The 26,658-nt window shown below is 41.8% G+C and overlaps 1 protein-coding gene and 1 long non-coding RNA gene across 4 annotated transcripts in view; one reads left to right on the top strand and one right to left on the bottom strand.

Annotated features, from left to right (window-relative positions):
• LOC147210735 (ERC protein 2-like) overlaps positions 1-26,658 on the bottom strand; it is a 143,219-nt gene that overhangs the window by 112,279 nt on the left and 4,282 nt on the right. For 2 of the 3 annotated variants that reach the window (XM_086115641.1, XM_086115650.1), the window contains exons 3-5: positions 23,822-24,544; positions 10,967-11,134; positions 1,853-2,020 (exon numbers count right to left, since the gene is read on the bottom strand). In XM_086115641.1, the coding sequence (XP_085971767.1) occupies positions 1,853-2,020; positions 10,967-11,134; positions 23,822-24,544 (1,059 nt within the window). Of the gene's footprint in view, positions 1-1,852; positions 2,021-10,966; positions 11,135-12,588; positions 12,745-23,821; positions 24,545-26,658 lie in introns of all 3 variants that reach the window. The other variant, XM_086115658.1, reaches the window with a different exon arrangement.
• LOC147210736 (uncharacterized) lies at positions 19,659-26,115 on the top strand. The gene is made up of 3 exons (XR_015101387.1): positions 19,659-19,860; positions 24,032-24,563; positions 25,982-26,115. It is a non-coding gene; the product is annotated as an uncharacterized LOC147210736 (long non-coding RNA).

Raw genomic sequence — 26,658 nt, 5'->3', positions numbered from 1 at the left:
AGCCATTCAGTGATTTATAGCCAGGGGAGGTGCACATGACCGCTGGAAATTGAATATTGCATCTCCAGTTCAAATCCGACAACGTGCTTTTGTGCACCGGTCAGGCCAGCCTCAATTCAGTCAAGTTAGCCACCACAATGATGACTTCCAAGGGTTAACTTAAAATAAATAAGGCATTGCTGTTCACGTACACTATTATTTGTTTTTCTTATATTTTGGAGTTGACCCTCATGGCGCAGCGTATTAGCCAACAAACAAATGTTGTGGTGGCTGGCTTGATTAGGCTGGCCTCTGAGGGAGTCCAGTCAGATTACAATATTCAAGGCTACAGGAGATAAGGAGGTTTTGTTTTGAATATTATTATCGCATGTGGCCTGATCGACCTCAAGTAAATGGAGCATCAATTCGTTGAAAAAACTTCAAGCCGCCCGCATCCACCCAAAGGGCATACCGTAGCCAGCTCATTGCATGTCAATAAATACTATACATCCTCACTGAAAAACATTGGCTCTTTGAAAATTAAAGGCTAGAGTCTATATCAGGTTGAAGGGAAGAAGAATCCTCGATTTGCGCCTTGCAAATCAAAACGCTGCCACTTAAAGATCACAAATAATGAAAGACAAACTCTACTAATTACTATAGCTGGCTGTCAGTTTGTTTAAATTCTGCTTTCATATCAAACATCTTACACACTGTAATTGTCTGTCGGAGACTCAAAATGAAAGAGGGGACAGACAGCACATAGCAGGGCATCCCAAATAACAGAGTGAATCTTAAAAAAAAAGAAAGAAGCATCCACAGATTGATAGATACACACATTTAAATAGGACTACTGTACAGTTCTATGATCTTTTCTTGGTTTATCTTCAACACATCAAACATCCCGAGATGTGAGTGGAGCATGAGTGAATAAATAGAGTTGACTATATTGTCAATTGCAGATTTAGCTTTCTCATTTTAGGGTCTGGGGGAACTTTTTTACCAAACAGAGTTGATTTCAATCATACTAAGTACTATACACTGGAAAATAAATGGTATGTTTAATTTACTCAATTTTATTTTGTCCAGTGAATGCACACAATGCGATCTGGATTGAAATTCGTTTTTGTTTTAAGTAGCTATGTAGCCTACTTAAAAAAATATCTGGATCCAGATTACTTTATTTCATGTGTCCACTTGACAAAATACTCTTGATTAAATTCAATGCAATATTTTTTTCAGTGGAGTTGTTGCAAGTTTCATCTTCACTGTTATGTGCACACACACTGCACAGAAGGGCACGCTTAAGGGTCTGAGAGAGAAGGTATTAAATATTCATGTAGAAAAAATGTCCAAACACGCAGAGACTGACGAAGTAACATGTGACCTTTGGAGGCACTTATTATTTAAAAGCAGCAAGGAGGTTTTAAGGCGAGACAGGAGATCTAAATTGAGGACAGGAGAAGAAACAGGGTAGTTGACAGGGGACCTCAGTGCATTTATTGCCACTTCTTAAAGTTTACTGTCAAACTAAATATTCAAGAGAATTATACCATGTGTACAGTATTTAAAACAGCTACTTTATGTCACTTTACATTTAGGCCCACCAGCTTCATGCTTAACACTTAATGGGAAAACCATAGACTGACTTACGAACAGCATCCGAGTGGTGGTGTTGCAACCCTTGAAGTGAGACATAGAGAAAGATAATACACCAATACCTTCGTGCATATTTTCTTTATCCTCTGCGGAGAATGGCCAATATTACTGTGCTTACTGGGGAGTTGAAACGTCTCAATGTCTATCTTCATGTCCAAAATTGTTCTTTACATTGTATGACTCAGTCATTACTGTGATTTATAGATGCACCTACCTTTTTCTGGAGGACCTTGACTTTCCTCTCCTTGACGTCCAACATATCCTTCATGTCTCTGATTTCTCCCGTTAGAGTGCTCTTTTCATCAGTCAGGTCCTGAAGCTGCTTGTTCTTCTTTGTCAGGAACTGTTCTTTTTCTTCCAAACGCACCCTTAGAGCATCTACCTAAAATAGTTAAAAACACACAACTGAGTTCAATGTGGAGGGCCAAACTATTTACATGAAGTATCCTTTGGCAGTGGAAGACATAAGCAGAACCTTGAAGATTAGGAAAGACTTATACAACAACAACAACATTTACAACAACAACAACAGCAAAACTAAACTTAAATGGCATCTTGTGCACTACTTGTGACCTCGGGTGGTCCACATGGAATAAGTGATGAAAATGTTTCACTTTGATTGACTTGTTGACTTTTAAAAGTAGTACACGCTCAACTTTGTGCCAGAAAAGTAAAAGCGTGTGTGAGTGTGATCATGGCCAGAGCTGCCAAAGATCTTACTGTCTACACACTTTACACACACACACACACACACAAACACACCCTTAAGTCGCTTTTTGACATACATCTCCGGTCTTCTTTATACTGCCTGCTGTGAGGAAGCCACACACACACATAAAAACTTCACTGGCTGTCATGAGGGTTATATGCATCTCTCTGCTGTGACTCAACGTCAAATTACATTACCAGCATCTCTTGGGTCTTAAGACTACAAGATTGTTTATTGTTTTTTAATTTCCATTAATGCTCGCTGACCCAAGCATATGTTTTCCAGATTGTTTAACAAAAGAGAGCAACACGCTGGTTGAAGGCACACAGTGCTTTTCTCTCAAGAAGTAGCATTAGAAGCAGGTCTGCCCCCCTCCGTGTCAGATGGTGCAAAATGTCTTATATTGCGCCGCTGGCAGACGAGAGTCAGACAACCAAGCCAAGTTCTGTCCAGCCCTTCACACACACACACACACACACACACACACACACACACACACACACACACAAGCACTCCCAAAAACCAGATGACACCACTAATCCTTGCACCTTGGGTCTGTAAGTGTGTTCACATCAATGCATGCTAAAGTTCAGGTTCTGCAACATGAGTGCAAAGAGCCCCACTACCCTCAAATTCCACCTGGAAAGGAGCAATTTAGCAAGAATGTTCTGGAGAGGCTGAACAGGAAATCCCCACTCTCACCTGCAGCGGCCCACTAAGCTGGGATAGTACAATAAGGACACCCTGCTAATACCCTCAAAGAGCACCGACAACTGCCAGACATAGAAGTGGAAAAAAGGGAAACCGAGATGGGTAAAGAGAGCTGAAGGGATCCCGATGAGTTAGAACAGAAGGAGAGGTTCAGACAAAAAAAAAAAGAAAAATAAAATAAAAGGGTAAAACCTCAGATGCATCCCTCTGCTATAGAATGTCAACAACAATGAAACGTGTGCTGCTTTCTCAGCTACACACCATCAGCGGGACTGTTTTTAGCTAAACATACATTTGTGTCTTTACGAACAGTGAAAAGATGACGATGAACAGCACAGTATTATTATAATTTCTTCCTTGGCTTTCTTTCACACACCTAAACAAACATTGACTAGTTTAAAGGGAAACAGAGCCCCAAAACGTTTAAAAGCAAGAATATATTGTATGTGCCCGCACTAGTAAAAACATGGTCCTCTGAAGAATTGCATTAATGGAATAAGAATTCACCAGAATAATTCCTAAATTTAAAGGCATGCTGGGCAAAGTCATTTTCAGCTGCAGACTGGAAGTGATGTCAAACCATGCCTGTTATTGAATTGTGTCGGCCTGACAGATGTTTGATGATCACATACAATATGATACAAAAATATGTGGACTGTACATAGAGGGGGAGAGAAAAATTAGACATCTTAGGTTTAGTTCCCCTTTAATGAAGAGATGTCAATGAATCTGACTAAGCAAATCATTCAGATGTGTTCAAGATTCTGTGGTTGCATTATGCCGAACGATTGGAATCTTTGGTATTACTTGGGAAAACATCTACTTATGTTTGCCACATGCACACAAAAAACATGTACGCAAGGTTAAACCGACAAGCACTTGAGCTGACTTCCTCTTTCTTTCAAAGATAGCCAAATGTGTATTCTGGACAGTGGTAAGCTAAGTGAAAGAGAGGCTCAAAGAAAACATTGTCTCTGTTTGTCCTCACCTCCCCTTTTCCTGCCTCACATTTCATCATAAAAGTTTTTCTGGCAGCAAAATCTGCAAAGGTATCAGGCCCGAAGTGGGCTCCGGACCGCAATAAACAACCAGATACTATATGAGTCGACCACAGTCAAGACGGCAGAACCAGAGACGATGGGAAGACCACGGCGGGCCAAGCCCAGCGGACGCTGAAGCAGTTTACATTTAGTGTGGCATTCCCAGCCAGGAGGCTACAGATTCAGTGTGGGAATCCAGTCAAGCCAGTGATCTGAAAAACATTCCTAATACACCACAAAGATCCCAATGTAACATTTTAATCACCCGCAACCTTCAAATGAGTGTAAAAAGATACAGCACAGTATCTACAGTGGAAACGAAATGGCAACACCCGCTGTGAAACGTCAGCTTTTATGATATTAAAAAGTAACCCCAATATAAAACATTTCTTTACTTTTTTCCCGCTTCATTGTGTAAAAAGCCCTGTTCAAACAAACTGCAAACGCTTAGGGGAGGAAACTCAATAAAAAAGAAACACTTGATTGCATAATCCTTTTTTTTTTAAACCTTTTGATTGCACTGCATCACTCAATCTTTTGGAGATGAACTCAAATATTTAGACTTGTTATGCAAAGACATCTCCTCCGTTAACCCATAAGTTTTGAGAATAAACTCAGATGTGGGCCTCCCACAATTATAACCATATTCTGGTAGTCACATTCTTTTGTTGATTTGGATGCGTCATCAATTATTTGAGGGACTTATGGCCACATCTTGGTTTTACAAAACCGGAAGAACAAGACAGGTACCGGGTTCGATTCCAGCTCCGGCCTCCCTGTGTGGAGTTTGCATGTTCTCCCCGGGCCTGCGTGGGTTTTCTCCGGGTGCTCCGGTTTCCTCCCACATTCCAAAAACATGCATGGCAGGCTGATTGGACGCTCTAAATTGTCCCTAGGTGTGAGTGTGGGTGTGGATGGTTGTTCGTCTCTGTGTGCCCTGTGATTGGCTGGCAACTGATTCAGGGTGTCCCCCGCCTACTGCCCGGAGACGGCTGGGAGGATCAAGCGGTTCGGAAAATGGATGGATGGATGGATGGAAGAACAAGACATTTTTCCTCTTGCCTTTGGAAAACTTTATGAATGTGTTTGCATTATTCAGAAAAGCTTGTGTTGTGCCATGCTTGAGACTTTAGGTGACCCCAATCAGCGCACAAGTAACCCATGCGCCGAAACTAAAAAGAGCTCACCTGTGATGGGACATTGTGATTTTCTCAAAATGAAATTATCGTTTGAAAACAGAGTCAAATGTAAAGTTACGAGAGATTGAATGACTGGATGTATAGATAAAGATATTTTATTGCCTTTGTGAGTCATTGCTGACCGTTATTGTGTGAAATAATGAAATAATCTTAACATAGATGAATACCGTGATTTATTCACCAATAACATACAATTAATGGTCATTTGAGCAAATCTGTTATTTCAGAAGTGTTTATCAAACTGATAGGCCTTGGCATGAATCTGGATTCCAAAAGTGTCTCACAAATGCATTCAAATATCTGATCAGGAAATCTGAGTGACACGACCGTACCGCACCACGGCAAATCTGTTGTGTCATGTCAAACCCTGGAAACACAGCTGTTTGCCTACAGCCTACAGAGGTAACAAGGAAGAACACAGATGTAACACGTGCCGTCACCTGCAGACACACACACACACACACACACACACACACACTCACTCACGCAGGTCCCATAATTGGAAAAGAAATTGTTTTCTGCTGCGGCATGAAAGCCCGTCATGGTGTATCGTAAAAGTGGATGGATTCATGAGCGCAGAGGGAGGAAGTAGTGCCAAGCTGTCACTTTGCTCACACTCTCCATTCATTATCATGTCCACTTACAGCACTGACAGACACACGGGGTGCACTCATACCAAGAAAAAGTTTCCCCTCAACAACTGATCAAGTGGTCCTTCTTTGAATATGAATCCTGATCATTGTGTTGGCAGAAAATGAATTGTTACTCCCGCAGGGTTCTGACCTTGTCTTCTCATCATTCGACCTAATATTATTGTCGTTTCATCGCAGGAAACACATGACACGAAGGTACACATACATCACAATGTGCCGGTATATGGCTCATAAAAAAACTCCCCATCCGGCATGTCCAAATGTTTGTTTTTCACACTGGGGACCACTGAGTACTTAAGCACCACAATACCACAGAGGTTCAAATTTTAATGGCTTCCTGTCTGGTAATCATGTTCCCTACATATTCATGTCAACAGCCTCAAACGGGTGAGTTGAAAGTTAGCGACTTTATCCAGTAACTGTTTCATGTCAAACCCTGCCTGCTGAATTGGAGCGAGAAGAAAACGTCCACGCTGTGTATTTTTGCTTAGTTGCTTTGACTAGAAGAAAAAAAATTGAAATCTACTCCACGGTGAGAGACCATCTGCGGTGCTGTATCATTGTCTTTTTATGCTTGGAAGTTTACTAGTGTGTGCGGATGAACGTTTGCGGTTAAGTGGTCAAGTAAAACGGTGAGACCCTCAAGTAAGACAAACTCTGTTAGGAAAAGAATGCCACGTGTTGTTTCTGGCCATCCCAGCAGCCTCAATCTGATAACAAACAGAGCCAAGCTATTGTTAGCGTGCATGTGCGTGTTTTATTGATCTTCGGTGTGTTTAGACATTGAAGAGGTTCCACAAAAGGACACACATGGGATACATCACCAGATAGATGGTCGTTTATATCCAATATTTGATTCGGTCAACAATGTTGCAATGCATATTTTGCACATGTCCATGCAAATTAGCATTCCCTTCAGCACACATGTACGGTACCTTGATCCCTGAAAAAAAGAAAAAAAAAACATTCACGGTCTCATGTCCGTCACCACCTCCATAACTCCAATTTATGGTTTCTCCACATGCTCTCCACAGGGACTTTATGTTGGACCTGTCCATGTTTGTTCTGGGGAGCCCAAAAGCATTGCTGCTTCCACTGCATCCCAAACCACATGAGCCATGCAACTAAGGCCTGAGAATGGTAACCATGGTCGGTCATGCTCAGAGTGGGTCAATTCAATCACCTGATGGTTATCTTGCCAGATTTCTGCTGAGATTCAGCCTCTTTTTGGAAGTACTCTGTTTTAGATCATGTGTTTCTTTTTCCCTGCTCTTCGACCCCACTGTACGATGTTTTATGCCTTTGTTAAAAGAGCTTTTCCAGTTGTGCCCTGCCGCCACAAACAAAGTACTCATTTGAAGGCAAGATGGCCGCACCTTTCAGGTGTGACAATGGCACAAGAACGGAACAGCCAATTCATACACCATAAAGCATAAAGCCCCTTAAACTGCTAGATTATTGGCAACAGACAATGACAATTGCACAGCAACATCAAAATTCTTAATGATCACTGAATAATAGAGATGGGCAGTTATCGATTGGTTCATTTGGGGTTGAGTTAATCTTTTATCAAGTGAGCAGTGTTATCTTAGACCTGCTGCATGTGAAAAGTGCCCTGGAACAACTTCTGTTTTGATTTGGCGTGATACTTCATGTATCAGGTACTCATGGAGGCTGCAGCTAACAGCTATCCATACTTAGAGCAAAAAAAAAGTCTGACATTGAGTACGTCCTCCTTTGGCATTAGTTTGTGGCACATTTGACACATTAGTGAATCAGAATGTGCCTCAGAAAGGCAGGAGTTTTTTTGGGGGGGGAGGTGTTTTTTTTTTAATCACAATTACCTGTCCTTGTCTTCATTCGTGTTTTATGAAACAAAATTACTTGTAGTGTTGGTACTCTGTATTGCTATTGGTGAGTACTTGAGTGAATACATTTTTTTTTAATGCTACTGAACATCCTTAGTTGACAGATTACGGTTACCTATTTGGCTGCTCCTGTACACACCAACTAACGCAGAAAATCTTTTTTGAAAGTTTATGAATGTAGTTTCTCCTCTGAGCTCTTGAAACCTACAAAACCTCCCTCCGGGTCTAGGGGAGTATCCATCTGCTTTTGACACTGTAGATTCTTCATTCTAAGTAGGTTCATGCACTGGCTAAGACAGGGTGGATGATTTAAAGCAAGCGAACTGTAAAGAAGAGAACGAGACAGGGAGGCATAAGAGCGAGCTGGTGTGGGCAGGTCTCTGTGGTGGCATTTTGCCAGGCTGAAACCACATTTTCTCGGCCTCACTATTTGCTTTTACCATCCATCAGGTGCAAGAACAGGGAAAGATCGCCAAAAAATGAGCCAGTTTGAGGGGGCTAACATACGTTGTTGTTGTTGTTGTATAATTCTATTGATACATCCATCCATCCAAAAGGGGTTGTGAACTTTTCTTGGGCTGTTTAAATATGTACGAGGCTTGCTGTCAGGACACCTGATCTGCAGGTGTACAGTTTCAACTGTGCATAGTGATAATCGCTGCAGGAAGGATACATACATCTGTATTTTGGCTAGGTTTCTTCAGACAGCCAGCAAAACCTCAAACCCGCACTCACAATCAATATTTCCGACAATTACACTTATCTGCACATGAATGCAAACGGGGCCATGTGGAAGCTGTCCTCAACACTGACTGAAAAATACATCAACTGCTTTTAGAGCCATCGCTGCTTCGAGCGTTGCTCCTATGAGCCATTGTGCACCAATTACTGTCAGTCACATGAACCACAATTGGCACTAACGCTTACACAGTTCACTGGTGTGGATTTGATAGGCTTGGCTGGAGTAAAAAAAAAAAAGATGCAATGTGGAGAAGTGGGGATGAATAAATGGTATAAGTGGATGAGATGAATGAGCTAAAAGGGAGGTCCTGTGAGAATGGTGATCGACAGGCAACAGTGGATTTCAGGGCGATACTTGGCCCTAAATGCCCTAAATAGCTTTACCCATCCTGGGGTTTGCCCACTTAGATGCGGAAACCCAAGACTTTCTCAAGCAGGGAAAATGTGACTTCAATAGCAAGAGAAAATCTCTTGAGACTGGACGGAGATGAGAGCCAAGCAATCAGCCCTGAGAGTGGGTGTGTTTTGTATGTTTGTGCTGAATAGTGTGCGCATTTAGTGATCCTATCATATCCAATTACGTGTCATGGGAGTCTAAGCACCCACCGGCACGGGCATTAGAATCAATTGAATATCACTACTTCAGTATGAAATCATTATTTAGATTAGTACTTAATCGCAGTGTGATTTCAAGTCCCTGCAAAGAGGAAAATAAATGTCTTTTAAATTTTACACACCATAGACAAGATTATTGTTAACATCCCTGCTAGTATGAATTTTTAAAAAACGAAACAAAACATCAGCACGTATGTAAAATGAGGCATCACAATTGTAAAAATTCAAGCCGTTGTCATCGCTCTCAGACGCTGTGGCCATGTCAGCTGAATGTGCTGCAACCATGCCCAGCTCAACTGTCAAGTGTCAATCAAGTACTACTTTCTATGACCTAGAAAATGGATGCTATTTCATCGAGCATCTTTCTTATACCTAAGCAGAACTAGATGTTTGAGACGTGACAATATATCCGGCTTAAAGCCTCAGATGGCTGGGATATATCCCAGCAGGCCGACGCAGCCAGATCAACCCGAAGACACCGGTCCAAATATCTCCGCCCTCCACGCGTTTTCACTTTACTCTGTGTGACACACGTGACAGCGGCCACGTCAGTGGTCTATCCAGCAGGAAGATGCATTTTTGGGGTGTAGACATAGCTAGCTAATTGCAAGTCACAATTGCATCAGATAACCACTGACGCCAAGAAAGACGCTCCTGTTCTTATATTGTGGGCGTGGGCCGACAAATGTGTCACACGCCATATTGGTCACACCCCACACACACAAAATAAATAAATGAATAAATAAAAACGGAAAATTGAAATTGTTAAAATACTTCCACGCTAGATTTCCAAAACTTACTACCTTTGCACAGGTTTTTTTTTTTTTACAGGGTTTTTCAGTCAAGCGTGATGCCACTGCAATGACTGCAATGGTGAGCATAAAGAAACATGACTGACTGCAAATGTCTTGTGACACACCGCTTGATCAATCAATTAATTAATCAATTAACGGAATTTCAATAAACAAAAAAAAATTGTTCACACTTCATTGGATTGCTTTGAAGAAGGCCCCGTTCTCCTCCAGCATGACGGTACACCAGCACAATGCAATTCATTAAATAGATGCAACTGGAACAACTTGACTGACCAATGCACCCTGATCTCAACCCCTTCAAGTACTCGCGGAATGAATTTGACATCAACTTCACGTACTCAAATGCTTGTGCTAATAATGATCTCCGACTGTAAAGTACGAGGTAGGGTGTATCAAATCTGAAGTCTAAAATGCGGTGGTATCACACTATTAATATATTCTTCAGAGTATTTAATAAAATTATTATCTCTACACCGTCATCTTGTTCATCAGCTCGGGGTTAGGGAAGGGGCTGGGGCATATAAAAGCTTTCACCAAACCACCCCTGAAATCCAAACCACCCACTGAAACCAGTCCCTATAAGTATGATGTATTCACGACAAGAGCCAAAATTCCTGACGCATGTATGGCCAATTAGGCCTAATTTTGGCCCAAATTGCTTCCTGTAATGATGACTGGACAAAGTTAGCAGGCCACTCTCGATGGGGGAACAGGGAGATCTAAAGTATCAGTTCCAAGTCTTGAGAGTGATGGAGAAAAATGTTAAATGCTCCCTGCTTTCACATGCACACCATCTCCGTCCATGCAACCTCCATCGCTCATAGCACAGATAAAATCATCACAGCCATCAAGTTTAGGGACTTCAAAGATGGCCTCCTCTTGTAGCCATTCGACAGCTTTAATCTTGAACAGTCTAATTGTGAGAATGTGTGTCTGTCAAAGTATTTCTTTGCACCTGTGCTTACATATCAACTAACCTCTGTCTGCAGCGTATTGGCACGTTGCTCCTTCGCGTTGAGGGACTCTTTAAGCACCTCGATGTGTTGCTTGCAGTCTGAGTTCTGATTGGCTAGTGTTTCCAGTTTGGTCTGCAGGGCCTGCATCTCAGGCTCCTTCCTGTTCAGCTCCCGCTTCAGCTGCTCTATCTGGCAATCACACACACACAAAAAAAAAATGTCAGCCAGTTTGTGGGGACTGATGCAAATGATAGCATGCACCGCGTGCAAACAGTGACACTCTTTCTCTCAGTCGCACTCCAGCACACAACAAACGATGCCAATAAATTGCACATGCTGTTCTCATACAAATGGTGGAAGCCAAAATTAAACACAGACAACTGTCGGAATGAGACACATGTATCCATGCACGTTAGAATTCTGTCCTGCCGAGTCTGTATAATCACTTGAATTCCCTTCAGAGTTGATTTAAATGGGAACATCCAGAGGGGCTGTAACACCATGGCAACCAGCAATTAAATGGTTGTTCTTGACATCCAACCAATTCTTGCTGCTCTTGTCATGTTACAGGAGTTCCTGCCCGTACGCCATTTGCAAATAAAGAACACAAATTAACAATTGAGAAAAGATGCTAAACTGGCAGCGTCTGTATAAAATGCATGACATCACATTTGGAATATGTTTAAACCAATGTGCACGTGACACTTTCAATGTGTGGCAATGAAGAATCACTGCAGGAAAGAGAAAACCAAATTTCTTGTTTTGCAAAGCTGAGTTGTCATAAACATACAGCATTTGCATGTCAGAGAAGATGATACAGTATGCTGCAACAGGCTGTAGTAATTCATTTGGTCTTTTTTTGCCATCAGTGTTACTGTTGCGAGCATGTAATAGCATTGGAAAGGCATCGGCAAGAGTGAATTTTAAAAAAATTGCAAAGTAGGCAAATGTCTTTGCTTTAATGTCTTATTTTGCGGATCCAACATCATTGATTACATTACACCCCATTACCAGTTTTGCATGAAATGCAAAATGTTTGCCGATCCGATGCAGCTGATCAGATCGGTGTTAAGTCTATTCGTGACAGCCACATTTTTGTTTATGAGCCCTTACAGGCAGCATGTTTGCAAGTTCCCAACAACTGCATTTTGACTGAGCAGAGAATGACGGCACTGTTGGACTGTCTGCCATGGTCTGGCTGTGAGGAGTTTCACCCCACCAATGTGGAGCCGTAGGAAATACGGAAAGGGATGAGAAGCGGCGCTAAAAACTGGAGCAAGAGAGATGACGAAATGGAACAGGAGAATTCGAACTTTCTGTGTGTGACTGGCCAGGGGATGAATTATTAGTTGTGACAAAACTACGGTTGCTTGTTTAGTTTCAAACTCAGCTTGTAGCAAATGTGAGTGATGTCATGCAATAAAGTTGAGTTGAGTTGAGAGGCACTTGGCCGGGATGAACAGCAATCCCAGAGTGGAACAGAGTTAGCATCTTTTTTTGTAAAACAGAAGTTGATCTTCCATGAAATACCAACAAGGGACAACTCTACTGGACACAAAACCATCACCTGTGGGCCCATGCTTTATCATGCCAAACACATTAGCATGCAACGGAGCTACCTTCTAGCATGCAGGCCATTCTACCTTGTTCTTCATAAATTTAGAATGGCTCTTGTAGACCTCCACTTGTTTGAACTCATCCTGCCTGTCGTCTGGGTGCAGCAGGCCGCTGGTCTTTAACATCTGGACCTCATCTTCCAAGTCTCTGATGTTCCTCTCCAATGAAGAGATCTTGGTGTCCTGCACCAGCAACAGCAGGCACATTTAACTTTCATAGGAGATTGTCGGTCTTACATGTCACCAATTAAACGACCATGTTTCTTTCAAGCCGTCCATTTGGTCATCCACACACTCATGCATAAAACTAGAGGGGTGTAAAAAGCTTTTGATCGTGATGTAAAAACGGCCATACGCTGTTACCAAATGGAAAGCTTCGGTATGGTTAAAGAGAGAGGGTCTTAGATCTCAAGGAAGCCATCAAAAGAATATAACTATTGCCACTTGTTATTGTGAAAATGGCTATTACGGAGAGGGCAACAAAAACAAACAAGTCTGATTTGACATTTGATGCTAAAGATCATAAAGTAAACACCCGCTTTGTAGGCTTTATACAGAGACGTCTGAGTAAGGGACGGGAAACGTCAAGGCTGGCAACCAAGTATGGCTGAGGGAATGGAAGGTTCTGCCATGGGCAGATCCTGAGATTGTTTAGCTGCATGTGTTCATACATACGTTGAATGCTAAACCTTGGATGAGAAGAGAACTGGAATTGAATAAATGGAAGCAGATTGCATGATGCCATCAGCACACGCCACAGGCAACATGGAAGCATCTGACCTCCATTACTATCTCTGACATCAGCCCCCTGACCAGAACACGGTGCAGCAAACACGCTCCAAAAAGGACACGGAGACCATGCAAATTTCCACACACTGAGGCAAAGTAAAGTTTGGGGTTTAGCTTCCCAACCGTTGTTAAGATATGACTATGGTTCCAAAGTAATGTAAATAGAATATCTGAAGAGGCACAAACTCGACAGAATATGCACGATAGTCTCTGTCGATAGATTTCAGGTCGCCTGTTGAATTTCTGCAAAAGTAACTCAAGGCAAAGACAAAGAAAGAAAGAAGGCAAAGCCAAATAAAGTACAGAGACACTTATCGATTCGACATTCAGAACCAGCTGGTACCAAAATTGATGCAGTATGAAATGTATGAAGGCACAGAATTCCAAGCTCATAAGACTTAAGCTCAAGGTGAAAACAGAAAGATCAAGAAAGCACTCATCACTGTACCTGCCAGATAACATCAGGATCAAAACAGAAAGGAGGCGCGGTGTTCTGTAATCACAAAGGGAAAATTCCAGGTGCACATGACAGACTCATTACAGACGGCAACAATGGACAGCATTATTCAGCAATCGTCATTGTAGCCAAGCAAAAAAACATCGTACTGAATGCTTAACAGGATTTGTTTCACCTCCAATTCATTCTTTCAATAAAACAGAGCCCTATTTTTGTCCAGCTCAAAGTGCAGTCCAACCGTGCGCTCGGGGTTGGGTTTTCTTTCTTTTGGTCTTCTCATAGACTTTTCATAGAGATAGGGGTTTGCGTTGTTGCGGGAGTGAGCCCAGCCGACTTGATTCCCAACTAATCCAAGCGTCTACCCTCATCCCATTTAAATACAACGGAGGAGAAGTATGAGAAGCAAAACGGACTTGCTGGAGTACTTGCTCAGTCCTTGATCAGTCTGCGCAAAGTACTGTACGTTTAGATTGAACTGCAAGAAGATCTGTACTTGCACATGAGGTAAAGTTGCACACTACAAAGTGGGCATCTGCAGGTAGACTTTTGTACGTCTGTGTGGGACAAAATAAATGAAAAAAATGATAAAGACAAAATCATGTTAGACCATCTGCGCCACAACTTAGACCTGCTTTTAGTTGATCTAAAGTTTATTTTCTGTAACCATAGTGTCAGGTCCACCAACATCCAGCATAGTGTGGCGCGGCCTGCCCTATACCCAAACACGGTAAACAAGTCTGCATCAGTGATTACGCCAAGTGTATGTATGCTTATGTCGATGAAAATAGGGCCCCTAATGTAAATGTACTGTGAGCATGCCAAACGTGCATATGTGCAGTTTGTTAAAAGTCAGACGTATCAGAAGTATGCATACGTCCGTAGCGTTGTGGAGCCACATTCGTGTATGTGGGTGAGAATGTAAGTATTGGGGGGGGGGGGGGGGTTTGTTGGCTGTCTTTGCGGTGGTGCACACCTCCACATATGGCGACGACTGCAATTTTTTTCACCGCCCTGATGACTTCAAAGGTGTGAGCTGTGAGCGAAAGCTTCCATATGTGGCATTTGAAACTAACTGATACACAACTAGTACACAACTTTGCAAGTAATAAACTTGGGCATGAATAATGTGACTCATTATCACGAGTAGCAGGGACAACAGTATTCTGGACGGTTTCCACTTCTGCTCACATAACAGCAGACCTCATCAATAATTGTGCTTGTAGTCATAGGTGATAGACAATGCTGCTGCATGTGTGTTGTTGAATAAAATAAATAAATAAATTGCCCCCGCCTCACAAAAAGCATGCTTAGCTTACACACGAATCGGAATCACTGTGGCAATTCTTCACTTCTGTATAGTAGGAAGTCCTACCTTCATATCAATGACGGTCTGCAAAGCCCTGCACTTTGCTGGGTCTGCCTGCTGGTTCCGTCGTTGGAGCTCTTGAGGAGGAACCCGATAGAAATATGCTTGGCGGCTCATCATTTTTAGCGCTCCAGAATGCCTTAGAGCTCCATGCAATTCAAATAAAGGTTTTAAATGCCTTTGCAAGAAAGAAAATATATATATTTTTAAAGTAACTTCCCTGTTGGGCCCTCCCCTAAAATGTATTTTGTCTCAAGCAGGTGCACTTACCTCTTTCTGTTGATCTCACCGTCTCAGTCCTATCGCAGATTGGAGACGTGTTCATATGATGTACAGTACATCCTCTCACTAGTTTTTTTTTTTTTTTTTGCTTATTGCTCACTTAGTCTTCTGTCTTCAGTCTTTCCTGAAGATGTCTGGCGTACTAACACTTTTGCAGCAACACTGTCTGCCTGCGCATGTGCTCAGCTTCCCATCAATAATTAAACTTACAGTGTCGTGAAAAAGTATTTGATCCCTTCCTGATTTCTGTGTTCTTTGCATATTTATCACACACAAAGATTTCAGTTCATTTTCAGTTCATCATGTTAAATTAATTTTAACATCAAACAGAGACAACCCAAGGAAATAGAAAATGCAGTTTCGAGATGCAAATGCCATTTATTTAGACGTGAAAAAATCCAAACCTAACTGTCCCTATGTGAAAAAGGAATTTCCCCTTGAACCTTATAATGTGTTGTGCCACCCTTGGCAGCAATAACTGAAATCAAGCGTTTGCGATGATTGGTGATGAGTCTTTCTCAATTGAATTCAAATCTGGACTTGGACTTGGCCACTCCACAACCTCAATTGTGTTTGTTTGTTTTTTGTTTTTGGTTTTTTGGGGGGGGCGGGGGGGGGGGGGGGTTAGCCATTCAGAGGTGGACTTGCTGGTGTGTTTCGGATCGTTGTCCTGCTACATGAACCGAGAGTGCATTAGTTTGAACGCGAAAACTGATTGTTGGACATTCTCCTTCAGGATTTTCTGGTAGACAGTAGAATTCATTGTCCCATCGGTCACAGCAAGTTGTGCTGCTCCTGAGGTAGCAAAGCAGCCACAGACCATCACACTGCCACCACCATGCTTCACGGTTGACATAATGTTTTTGTAATCAAATGCCGTGCCATTCTTACCCCAGACGTAATGTACGTAAAACATCTTCAAAAAGTTACAATTGGCCAGTGTCTTTCTTATGGTAGAGTCGTGAACACTGACCTGAACTGAGAGCAGCAAGGTCTGGAGATCTTTGGGTGTTTCATAGCACTTACTCATAAATACCCCTTCACAACCATATAGTAAGATACAAAATGAAGCGGAACTATTTAGGAGGTCTCACCCTAAATGATTTTCTCCAATGAAGCTCCTGAAAGCAAACATTTGCAGCATCACCGCTTTCCACTTGTTATTTTCTGGATAAACAACACAGACTTGAAGTGCGATGACTAAAGTCTTGGTAATTTCCTGTAAATTGCCGCAGTTCTGGGCAATTCTATCCATCCAACATTTTCTATTCAGCTAATTCTGGTCCGCATCACAGAGAAGTTGAGCATACTTTACTCAAAGCTTTCTTGCTCTAATGCGCAGGAAGTCCATATCCACTCCTACACTGCTGTTGAGAAGTAGGGCGCAACTGCACATCGACAGCTAACAAGCTTAACCCCTGAAACACCTTTTCCAACACATTAAACGTTGCAACTGGTAATCGATCCTGGCAAAAGCAAACAGTTAAAGGATGGGTTCAAAATTGCACACGACAGATTCCTGACACAAAACATGAACCAATACTGCATTTCACCCCAATTACGTCGAGCATCTGGGATTGGATATTTTTCCAAATCAACACGATTCTGGCCCGGACATGAAAGTCAACGAAAGATTGAGACCGAGGTGAGAATGTCAGACTGATGTTGAATCTCATTTTATATCAGAAAATAATCCATGAGAATTCACACAAGACTGATTGCTGAACTTTAAAGATGTGACAGGTTGGCTCAGACCTTTGACACCACCACTGTCAGCCTTGTTATGAAATTCAATGTTTCTTGCTTAGACATACAGAAAGATTCCCTGACAGTTTAAAAAAAAAGAAAAAAGAAATCGGCTTAGATGTGGTAAAGCGGTAAAGGGAAACCCCGATGTACAGTACTGTGGTAGATTGAGACAAGCTGGAATCTTATGAAGTTCTCCCCAAGAAATTAGAGGAGACAAGCCTGATCCTCTTGTCCTATTCACTTGTGTTTAAGGAGGGATTACCCCTCTAAGAGCACGTCTGTTGCTGCCCACTGACCATGTGTGCACTATTGTGTCACTGTGTGTTGACTCAAATTCAAGAATGACTGCGGCCCTCAAAAATGGCCCAGTTCGACTTCTCGTTGACTGTTTTCACGGCACTGCTGTGTCCCCCAGTGGAGGATTTGAAATATTCAAGAGGAGCATGTCATCAAACATTGTCAGCTTTCCTCCACGCGTCAGAACAGCTAACATATGGAATTAATAGGATCAAAGGTAACACAATAGCAATAAATGCTGGCATCCTGAGAGACGGATACGGTCAAAAAGTTCAATTCTAGCCTGAAGGCAATGGTGTCATAGACACCACGCAGAACATGCAAAGTGCTATGTATATACAGATTCATCACTCACATTCCCATCCCTTCTCCATCAGTGAGTGGAAGAAAAAGTCAAGTCAAGTCAACAGTATTTATAGAGCACTTTCAAACAGCCATCGCTGCATACAAAGTGCTGTACATGGAGCAATTTAACATGCACAATAAACAGTAAGACAAATCGGTAATAAAGGCGGTAGAAAGCACCAAACAGTAAAACCAAGAACAAATCTAAGTCATGCTGAGTCGAATGCCAAATAATACAAGTGAGTTTTGAGGAGGGTTTTGAAGATGGGCAGCGAGGAGGCTTGCCGAATGTTCAGTGGGAGGTCATTCCAGAGAGAGGGACCAGCAACAGAAAAGGCTCGATCCCCTCTGAGCCTCAGTTTAGTTCTTGGTATTTCTAATAAAGTCTGGTCCACAGACCTGAGGCGCCGGGCAGGTGTGTAGGGGCGGATGAGCTCAGAGAGGTAAGGTGGCGCGAGATTATTCAGAGATTTGAAAACAAATAAGAGGATCTTAAAAATAACTCTAAAATGAATGGGGAGCTACATGAATGGGAACAGAAACAAAAAGCTAAAACATTTGCTTGCAATAAATGTGTCGGCCTATCTCAGAGGATTTCGATCATTCAAAAAGACACATGACAAGGCCTCACATAACTCACTGAATAGAGGGAGTGGGTGTGTTTGTGAGATTGTCAGGGGTGTCAGTTTGTCCCGATAACGTTTTCTGGTTAGACATTCTGGAAGATCAACAGAGCAAGGCAAGCACGTGGTTCCCGAGTGTTGGTGGGAAAAGGGAAGTTCTGGGGGTTGATTTGTGATGATGTATGGAAACGTCTTCTAATGGTAATCTTCAGGGGTTTCTCATGTTTAGTGGCTGCCACAACCAAATAGCCAGTGTAGGCTAGACAATGCAGGTGATTGGGTTGGGTGACATAAGAAGACATTCAGGCAGAGAAAATGTGCTCTGTAGTACATTGCACAAGTTAAGAAAAATATTAAATAATAATAATACCATTAACAATAATCATAACAATAACAACAATAATAATAACAAGTCAGCATATAAATAGCAGGAAAGGGGAAACGGGGAGGTCTCGTACTACCCAGAGCAAAAGCTGATTATTCACAGCAAAAAGGGTCGTGAGAGTTTTGTTTTTTGCTTGACGCAATGGGCCAACGCAACAAAACCGCAATAGCTAATCTATAGTCTGATGTCGTTGTGCAAACTCTTGGTAAATCCCATTTTAATTATGTCAAATCCGCACTTCTGCATGAAATAAAATGTAGAAATAAAAATATGAGTGTTCCTGAGAGAGAGAGAGAGAGAGAGAGAGAGAGAGAGAGAGAGAGAGCTCACGCTAAATGCTACAGGTACAATAAATCTCAAGAGAACACTGCCCCTTTGTGGTTAATATTAGTACTGCAAGGCACGGCGAGCGACTGGTTTGTACTGTACGTGTGGAGTTGGCATGTTGTCCCAGTGCCTGCGTGAGTTTTCTCACATGCTTGGTGAGTTTATAGAACACTCTACATTGTATTTAGGCGTGTCTGTGACTGTGAATAGTTCGTCTTGGTGAGTTCATAGAACACTCTACATTGCACTTAGGTGTGTCTGTGAGAGTGAATGAGTTGAGATATTATATTATATATATATATATATATATATATATATATATATATATATATATATATTAGAGCTGTCACTTTAGCGCATTATTATCGGCATTAATTTAAATAAATTATCTGATTACATTTTTTAGCGCGAGATTAATGCGGATGTTACGTTGCTCTATAAATAAACCGGAAACATAACAACAAGCGCGCTGCACAGGTCCACGCCCATGTCTGGTTTGCCAGCCATGGCAGCGCGAGACACCGAAAACGGATAGAGTTTATGAATGGAAAGTTTACTTTGTTGCCAGATGGTTCCACTGACAAGACCAAAGTTACCTGTATGTTTTGCAGTCGTAAACTGAGCTATCATCATAGCATGCCGAGTCTGAAATACCACTTAATGCAAGCACACAGCTGACGTGAGTACTCCGCCCCCTCGTCTAAGACAGACAGCTATGGATCATTTCAAAGCGAAGAAAATGGATAATACGATGAAAAACAAATTTGCTGAAGCCAGAGCTAAATGTATGGCTACTGCATGCAAGCCTGTCAACATTGTCCACAGCTAGACTCATGCTGAAATCATTCGCATTGCATCTAACGTCTCCACTACGGATTGCCAGCGAGAGCCTCCTTTACAAGCTATGTACAGAAATTGTATGTAGTGGAGAAGGCTAAGGTACACCAAGCGGGAGATGACAGTGATCCCTCGCTATTTCGCGGTTCGTTTATCGCGGCTTTGGTGCATCACGGATTTTTTCATTCATTAAAAAAAAAAATAAAATGTGTGTGTGTGTGTGTACGCGCTTTGCTCAAGTGCAAAGGCCCACGTGGGGCATTTTTTATATATATATATGTTAAATGGTCGCTACTTCGCGGATTTCGTTTATCGCGGGTGGTTTTGGTCCCCATTAACCCCGATAAACGAGGGATTACTGTACACTGTTTCAGGAGAGAAATAAGAGACTAGGTTGATGAGCCTCTGGTGAATAAAGAGCAGGTAGCCTGTTGAGTACGATGTATGCCACTGACACGATTGTTAAGATAAGATATCCTTTATTTGTCCCACACTGGGGAAATTTACAGCCTCCAGCAGCAAGAATGTAGGCAGAAAGAAGAAGAAAAAACAAACAAACACCGTTCAATTAAGTGCAATATAAATACAAAATGGATAAATCGCAGTGCTATTTACAGTTGTTTTCCACTTGTTTGGAACAATTTTGTGTGGAATGTTGCCGTGTTCCGTGTCCACATAAATACAGGGGGTGGAGCTTCTCTGTGCTCGTCTGACAGTGACGGTGTGAATAACTGCTCCAAGTGAAAAATGTTCATGTAAAATTGAAAATCGAAATTGTTGTTTCAGTAAATATTTGCGTTTTGCACATAGAAAACTGATCCATGATTCCATGTTGATGAGAGCATTAAAATGGGAAAAAATAGGACAAAAAATATAAAAGGAAATTTAGAAACGATAAAAAATGTGTGAGTAATCGCGATTAATTATGAGTTAATTATGACAGTTGCGTTTTTAATCACAATTAAATATTTTAATCGTTTGACAGCTCTAATATATATATATACTGTATAGATATATATATCTATACAGTATATCTATATATAGATAGATAGATATACAGTATATCTATATATAGATAGATAGATATACAGTATATATATATATATAGATAGATAGATATACAGTATATATATATAGAGAGAGAGAGTGAGTGTGTGTGTGTATGTGTGTGTGTGTGTGCGCGCGCACGCTAGTGTGCGTTCACTTTTACAAACAAAGCAGATCGAACCAATTTGAGAAATTCTGCCAGCTGACTAACATGAAAACAAAAAGGAACAAAAACCCCCAAAAAAAGCACTTTTACATGCAGCATCCCCTGAGAGCAGGCACCAGCAGGTGAATGATGGCCTGCACACTTTATCCACACAAACCCCTCATGAGCATACCATCCAGACATAAACACAGACTGATGGCTCAAGTGACTTGACATCTGGTGAAGATCTCCAAGTCCTGAACGCTACCAAGTCTTGTGGAATTACTATGCATTCTGTGCATTTTTAACCACCAAAATTACTTTGAAAGTTCCCCTAAAACTAACCAGTCCCCTAAAACTATAAGTGTTTGTCCATTAGGAAGTGCAAAAAAAAAGAAATAATAAAATAATAATAAAAAAGAAACCAAAATAGGCCAATGCAAATTCACTAATGTAAGGATTGAGCTGCATTCCAACAATAACAACAAGGAATCATCACCCCTCGAAACAGAGTACAAGAAAAGTCAACACGTGTTAAGCATTTAGTATCTTAGCTGAAGCGAGATGAGCAGGGTCATTTCAAAAGAGCATAACGGCCACGGTAATGGAAGGCAGTTGTGCTAACTTCCTCTGGAGCTAATCAAAATATGTGAGAGCAGTGCAGCACTACCGTAACAGCCATCAAAGTCTAAGTGTGAGGCCAAATTACCACTCTGACAAGTCAACATAGCCAAGAGGCCTTGACAGGAAAAAGGTTACCTCACAGTTAAACACGTGCAAAGAAATCTTTTGATTAATTAGCGGTTAACCCAGACATTTGACATTTGGAATTCTTCACTGACCACAAAACTGATGAAAGTGCTAAATAAAGTACCAGACAAAACTGAGTGAATTTGCAAGCTTTTTATTTCGATCACACTGCGCTTAAAAGTACTTTGAAATGTATGTTTCGGGTGTAGTAATTATGTGTGGAAAATAATTTAGGGAATTCATTTATGACACCAATCATTTCCCCCACCTGGTAGCTTGTGATAACACCGCTACTTTGCTTTTTGGAGAGTGCATATTGTTGTTACCTTAAATACAGTGTACATGTGTTGTTTTTATTTTTGAAGTAGAACTCAAGGCCATTCTAAGAATGGACGTCACATCAAAATATTCTCTGAATTCATGCAGCCTTGTTATTAAAATGTCATTCAAAGCCAAAAACCAAATAAACACATCCAGTCACTAGACACACTCCAATAACAAAAATTCACGTGGCAGGCAAACCATTTCTACCCTTATCCTTGTCAGCTTGTGCACACAAGTATGAACACACACATACTATCACATCCACACAAAAATGACAAGACTGCACTACTTTTTATATAGCTTTAAACAACACTTTCCCCACTTATCGACACACCTTCTCCAAGCCATCCACCTCCGAAAGCACATGCATGACAAATTGCCAAACAATTGAAAAATAGAATACTATCTTGTGTGCATGTGCTTGCATGTGTGGGTGAACAAGTACTCACCTATCACACACACTTGCACAGAAAACATTTCATTAAAAGAGCCGCAATCGCCAGAGAGACCCAGCACGGGTGGATATTCCATGCCCAAGTCCAGAGTGGGCGTGGCCTTGGTAGAGTTGCTAAGCCGACAGTGTCCAGATGTGCGCCCTTTTTCACGAACAGTGACGCACACAATCACTTGCTGCGGATAGTTTTGAAACCAATGTGCTACACACAATAGTAGGAGTCTGCACGCACGCACACACACAGGTAGAGAAATTAAGAGCTAAGAAGATTTTGGAGTTAAAAATAACCAAAGCAGGAGGCAGGAGGCCAGAGCAGTGTGCTGCCAATCCACCTGGCCTGCTTGGATAATAACATACAGACCTGTGCAAGGCCACATTTGCATTTCTCAATCAATGAATGTAGCCCACTAAAGGGCAACACGTGACTCACATTTAACCAAATCAGATTTTTTTTTCCAACTTCCACATAAGCATGTGCAGCTCCAAGAACATACTGCTAGTATACACACACAGACACATAAAAAGCATCATTCAGAACATGGATTTGCTTATCTGGCCCTGGTGGTCTAATTTCTGTGCCCAAAAAATGAAATTATAGGAGGTACGCAGAACATATGCAAACACAAGTAAGAGGCATGCCATACACGTATTTCCTGTGATGTTTGGGGAGAAAGATAGTAGTAGTAGCACATAGACTCGATCCAAAAAGTATTCATACTAATGATGGGAAAATGAAGCTTCAAGATGCTTCATGAACCACTTGTTTTATTTTTGACTCCTTGAGATGACACATCCTTGCTCATCGATGGAACATTTTTGCACTGATTTATCTTTTTCAATTTATTTATTTTTTTACATCACAAAAAAATTGGCATTTGAACAGGGACGTGTAGACTTTTTCTTCCACTATCCATCTCAAATTGCATGCAATCTTGCCAGTTTTGATTGTGAAGCTATAGAGGTAATCATATGGAGGGAAATAGCAAACGTTCCAAGATATGGTAGATATCGTAAGATGGTAAGACCTCATCTACATGACTTTTCGCACAAATTCAAAATGTGAGAAGAACAAGCAAAACTCACCTCTTTTACGTGCATGTTTTCGAGTTGAGCTTCAGCCTCCTGTGCAGCCATAGCTAAGATGCCCGTTCTCTGTCCCCGGCCCCACTGCCCGTGACCGTGACCTTGACCCTGAAGCATCTCCAAGAGCCTCTGGATGCTCTCATCTCTGGCACCCAGCGTCTGCTTTTGAGAGTCAATTCTCATCTCCATCTCTTCCATTGTTTTTCTCAGCAGGAACAGCTCCTTGGCCTGACGCTCGTGCTCCGACTGCAGGTGCACAAAATTCTCATGTGACGGATCCAGAGGTGGTGAGGAGAAGCCATCACAGCCTGGCACTTGGCAAGGGCTGCAACGCCGAACCAAATTGGGGTTGGGGATCGCTGCTTGATTCGGGCTGTGTTTTGGTCCGGGATGAAGCGTGCCGGCTGGGCTGACTCTCTGTGCGGCTATCGGACTGGCCGAGCCATACCCAGAGCTGTGGATGATGACGTCCGCTTCCTGCTGCCTTGGATTCAATGTGTTGGAGGGACTCGCTCTTGGGCTGTTCTTTGGTCCAGAACTGTGGAGATTGCTGGGACTTTCTCGGGGAGTGCGGCCAGGACTGAACCCTCCTCTGTGCTCCCGGTCCAGGCTAATGTCACGACAGGAACCGGAGGTCCCGTGCTGATGGGGTTGCTGTAGGCGGCTGTTCATCTCCCTGTGAGCCCTCAGCTCCTCCTGGAGCTCCTCAACTGTCAGTGGAAGCTGTTAGAAAATGGAGAAAGTAAACAAAATAGATTATTCTGTTATGTTCAAGTGTTTGATTGGGTACAATGACTCAGAAGCACATGAAGAAAGCCACAAAGAAAGTTGAAACCTGCGTGTAGAATACTTTGTCCTCACGGGGGAGGCATTTCACTTTGAAACATTGGGAGATGATGAGTGTAGTGTTGGAGGGGTACAGAAGTAGAAGTGGAAGATTGCTACTTGTGTTGATGAAACTGGAGCAGTTATTATAAAAAACTTCATAATATGGAGAGATAAAATTTGCAAAAAAAAAAACAGTTATCACCAAATAAATCTGTCATCTATCATTCCATTTCCTTTAGAGCAGTGGTTCTTAACCTTTTTAGAGGTACCGAACCCAACCAGTTAATACGCACATTCACTGAACCCTTCATGAGTGAAAAATAAAAATATTTTTTTTTTACAAATTCAAGACATAAAAAACACACATTTATTAAAAACAGAAAAAAGTAAATTTCAAGAGATAAGTATACAGTACTTTTTTTTTAAATTGTACGACATTCTATCACGACAGTCACACGTTGACGACCAAGCGAACTAAATTTCCCACAACACTGATTCGACAAGCAATGTAATGTGATCATCTGCAGCTAGTAATGGCCAGGAGGGCGTGTCATAACTAATACGTTCCATGGCAGAGGCTCCGTCGAACCCCTGAGACCGACTCACCGAACCCCTGGGTTTCGATCGAACCCAGGTTAAGAACCACTGCTTTAGAGCCTACGGGCTGAATTCTGTCCCTGTTGATTTAGAACGCTCTGGATTGATCACCAGGCAATTTAGAATTTGGAAGAATTAATTGATTTTGGGGTCATTGTATCTTTCAGATGCAATTTGAATAAATGGACCATTAATCACACCATACAAAACTGTCAGTTCTGATTGGCTGTTAGCTCGCCAGGGCAAATTAGCGCATGAGATAGAAGCAGACTATAATCAGAGCAAAGGCATATAAAATGGCATTGTCTTGTAAATTAAGATCAGCAAAACATTGCTTTTTACTTAAGACTTGATCCTGCTTGTATGATGAGTGTATTGGACCGGGTTCGAGACATTATGTGAATGTACTCTATGAAACCCTGCCTATGGATGATACGCGAAACATCAATTTTCTCTTATAGTTACAAGCACGCACACTCGCACAGGCCCTCGCACAGGCATCTGTGTGTGCACATGCTTATGTGCACACACAGATGCCCAAGGCTGCTCCTGTACTGGCTGTTCTGAACCAGAATTGCCAGAATTGATTTTTAGTGCCAGTCCAGCCCTGGACTGACATTATGGAAGGTGTCAAATGGGCCTTCAGAGAGCCGCCACAAAGGTCAAATTGTCTTTGACAGATTGTCAAAAAAAAAAAACTGTGTGATATTCCTGTTCTGCTCTCATATTTAAAAGGTGGGTGGCACCAAGGACACACAGCTGAAATGAAAGGAGGCGTGGGTGACGTTCCTCCCTCCCTTACAGGTCACCGCAAGATGCTAAAACTGAACACCAAGTCAGTACACACACACACACACACACACACACAATATGTACATGCATACACAGCAGATGGTTAGGTGGGAGTCTGTTTGGCAATAATTGGCACAGCTGAGGGAGAAAGTGACATTCTGTATGCAAATGAAACAGTTTGGATGTTGACAACTTTGCAAGGTGACTCAAAGGATAAATTATACAGAAAATGAATCATCCACCCTGGAACAAGGAAGGGGATAGATTACCGGTAGTTGAACTCAAGAGTTTAAACACATGGGGGAAACAATATGAAAAAAAAATGTACGCTAAAATATTGAAATAAGAGAATAAGAGGAGTTGAGATGTGATTATGAATCTTCTTTCGGGCCTTTGAGTGTGCTCAATCTCCCAGTGCTCGCTCTTCGCTGGTACTCCAGAAAAGTGTCACAATTTGCAGATTTCTTTTCAAGATTTAAAAAACGTTTTTTAAATATAGTCTGTGTTTGTTTAGTTTGGAGTTTTGGTGGGGGGTTTTGTGTGTTTGTTTTTTCCCTTTTCCTCCATATTTATGAACAATACACATTCGAGGTTTATCAGCATTTTTAGAATCATTTTTG

This window comes from Hippocampus guttulatus, chromosome 1, assembly GCF_054856545.1.
Source record: "Hippocampus guttulatus isolate MCC_2025c chromosome 1, RoL_Hgut_1.0, whole genome shotgun sequence".
Classification (NCBI taxonomy): Eukaryota; Metazoa; Chordata; class Actinopteri; order Syngnathiformes; family Syngnathidae; genus Hippocampus; species Hippocampus guttulatus.
This window is presented reverse-complemented; position numbering and strand designations above follow the sequence as displayed.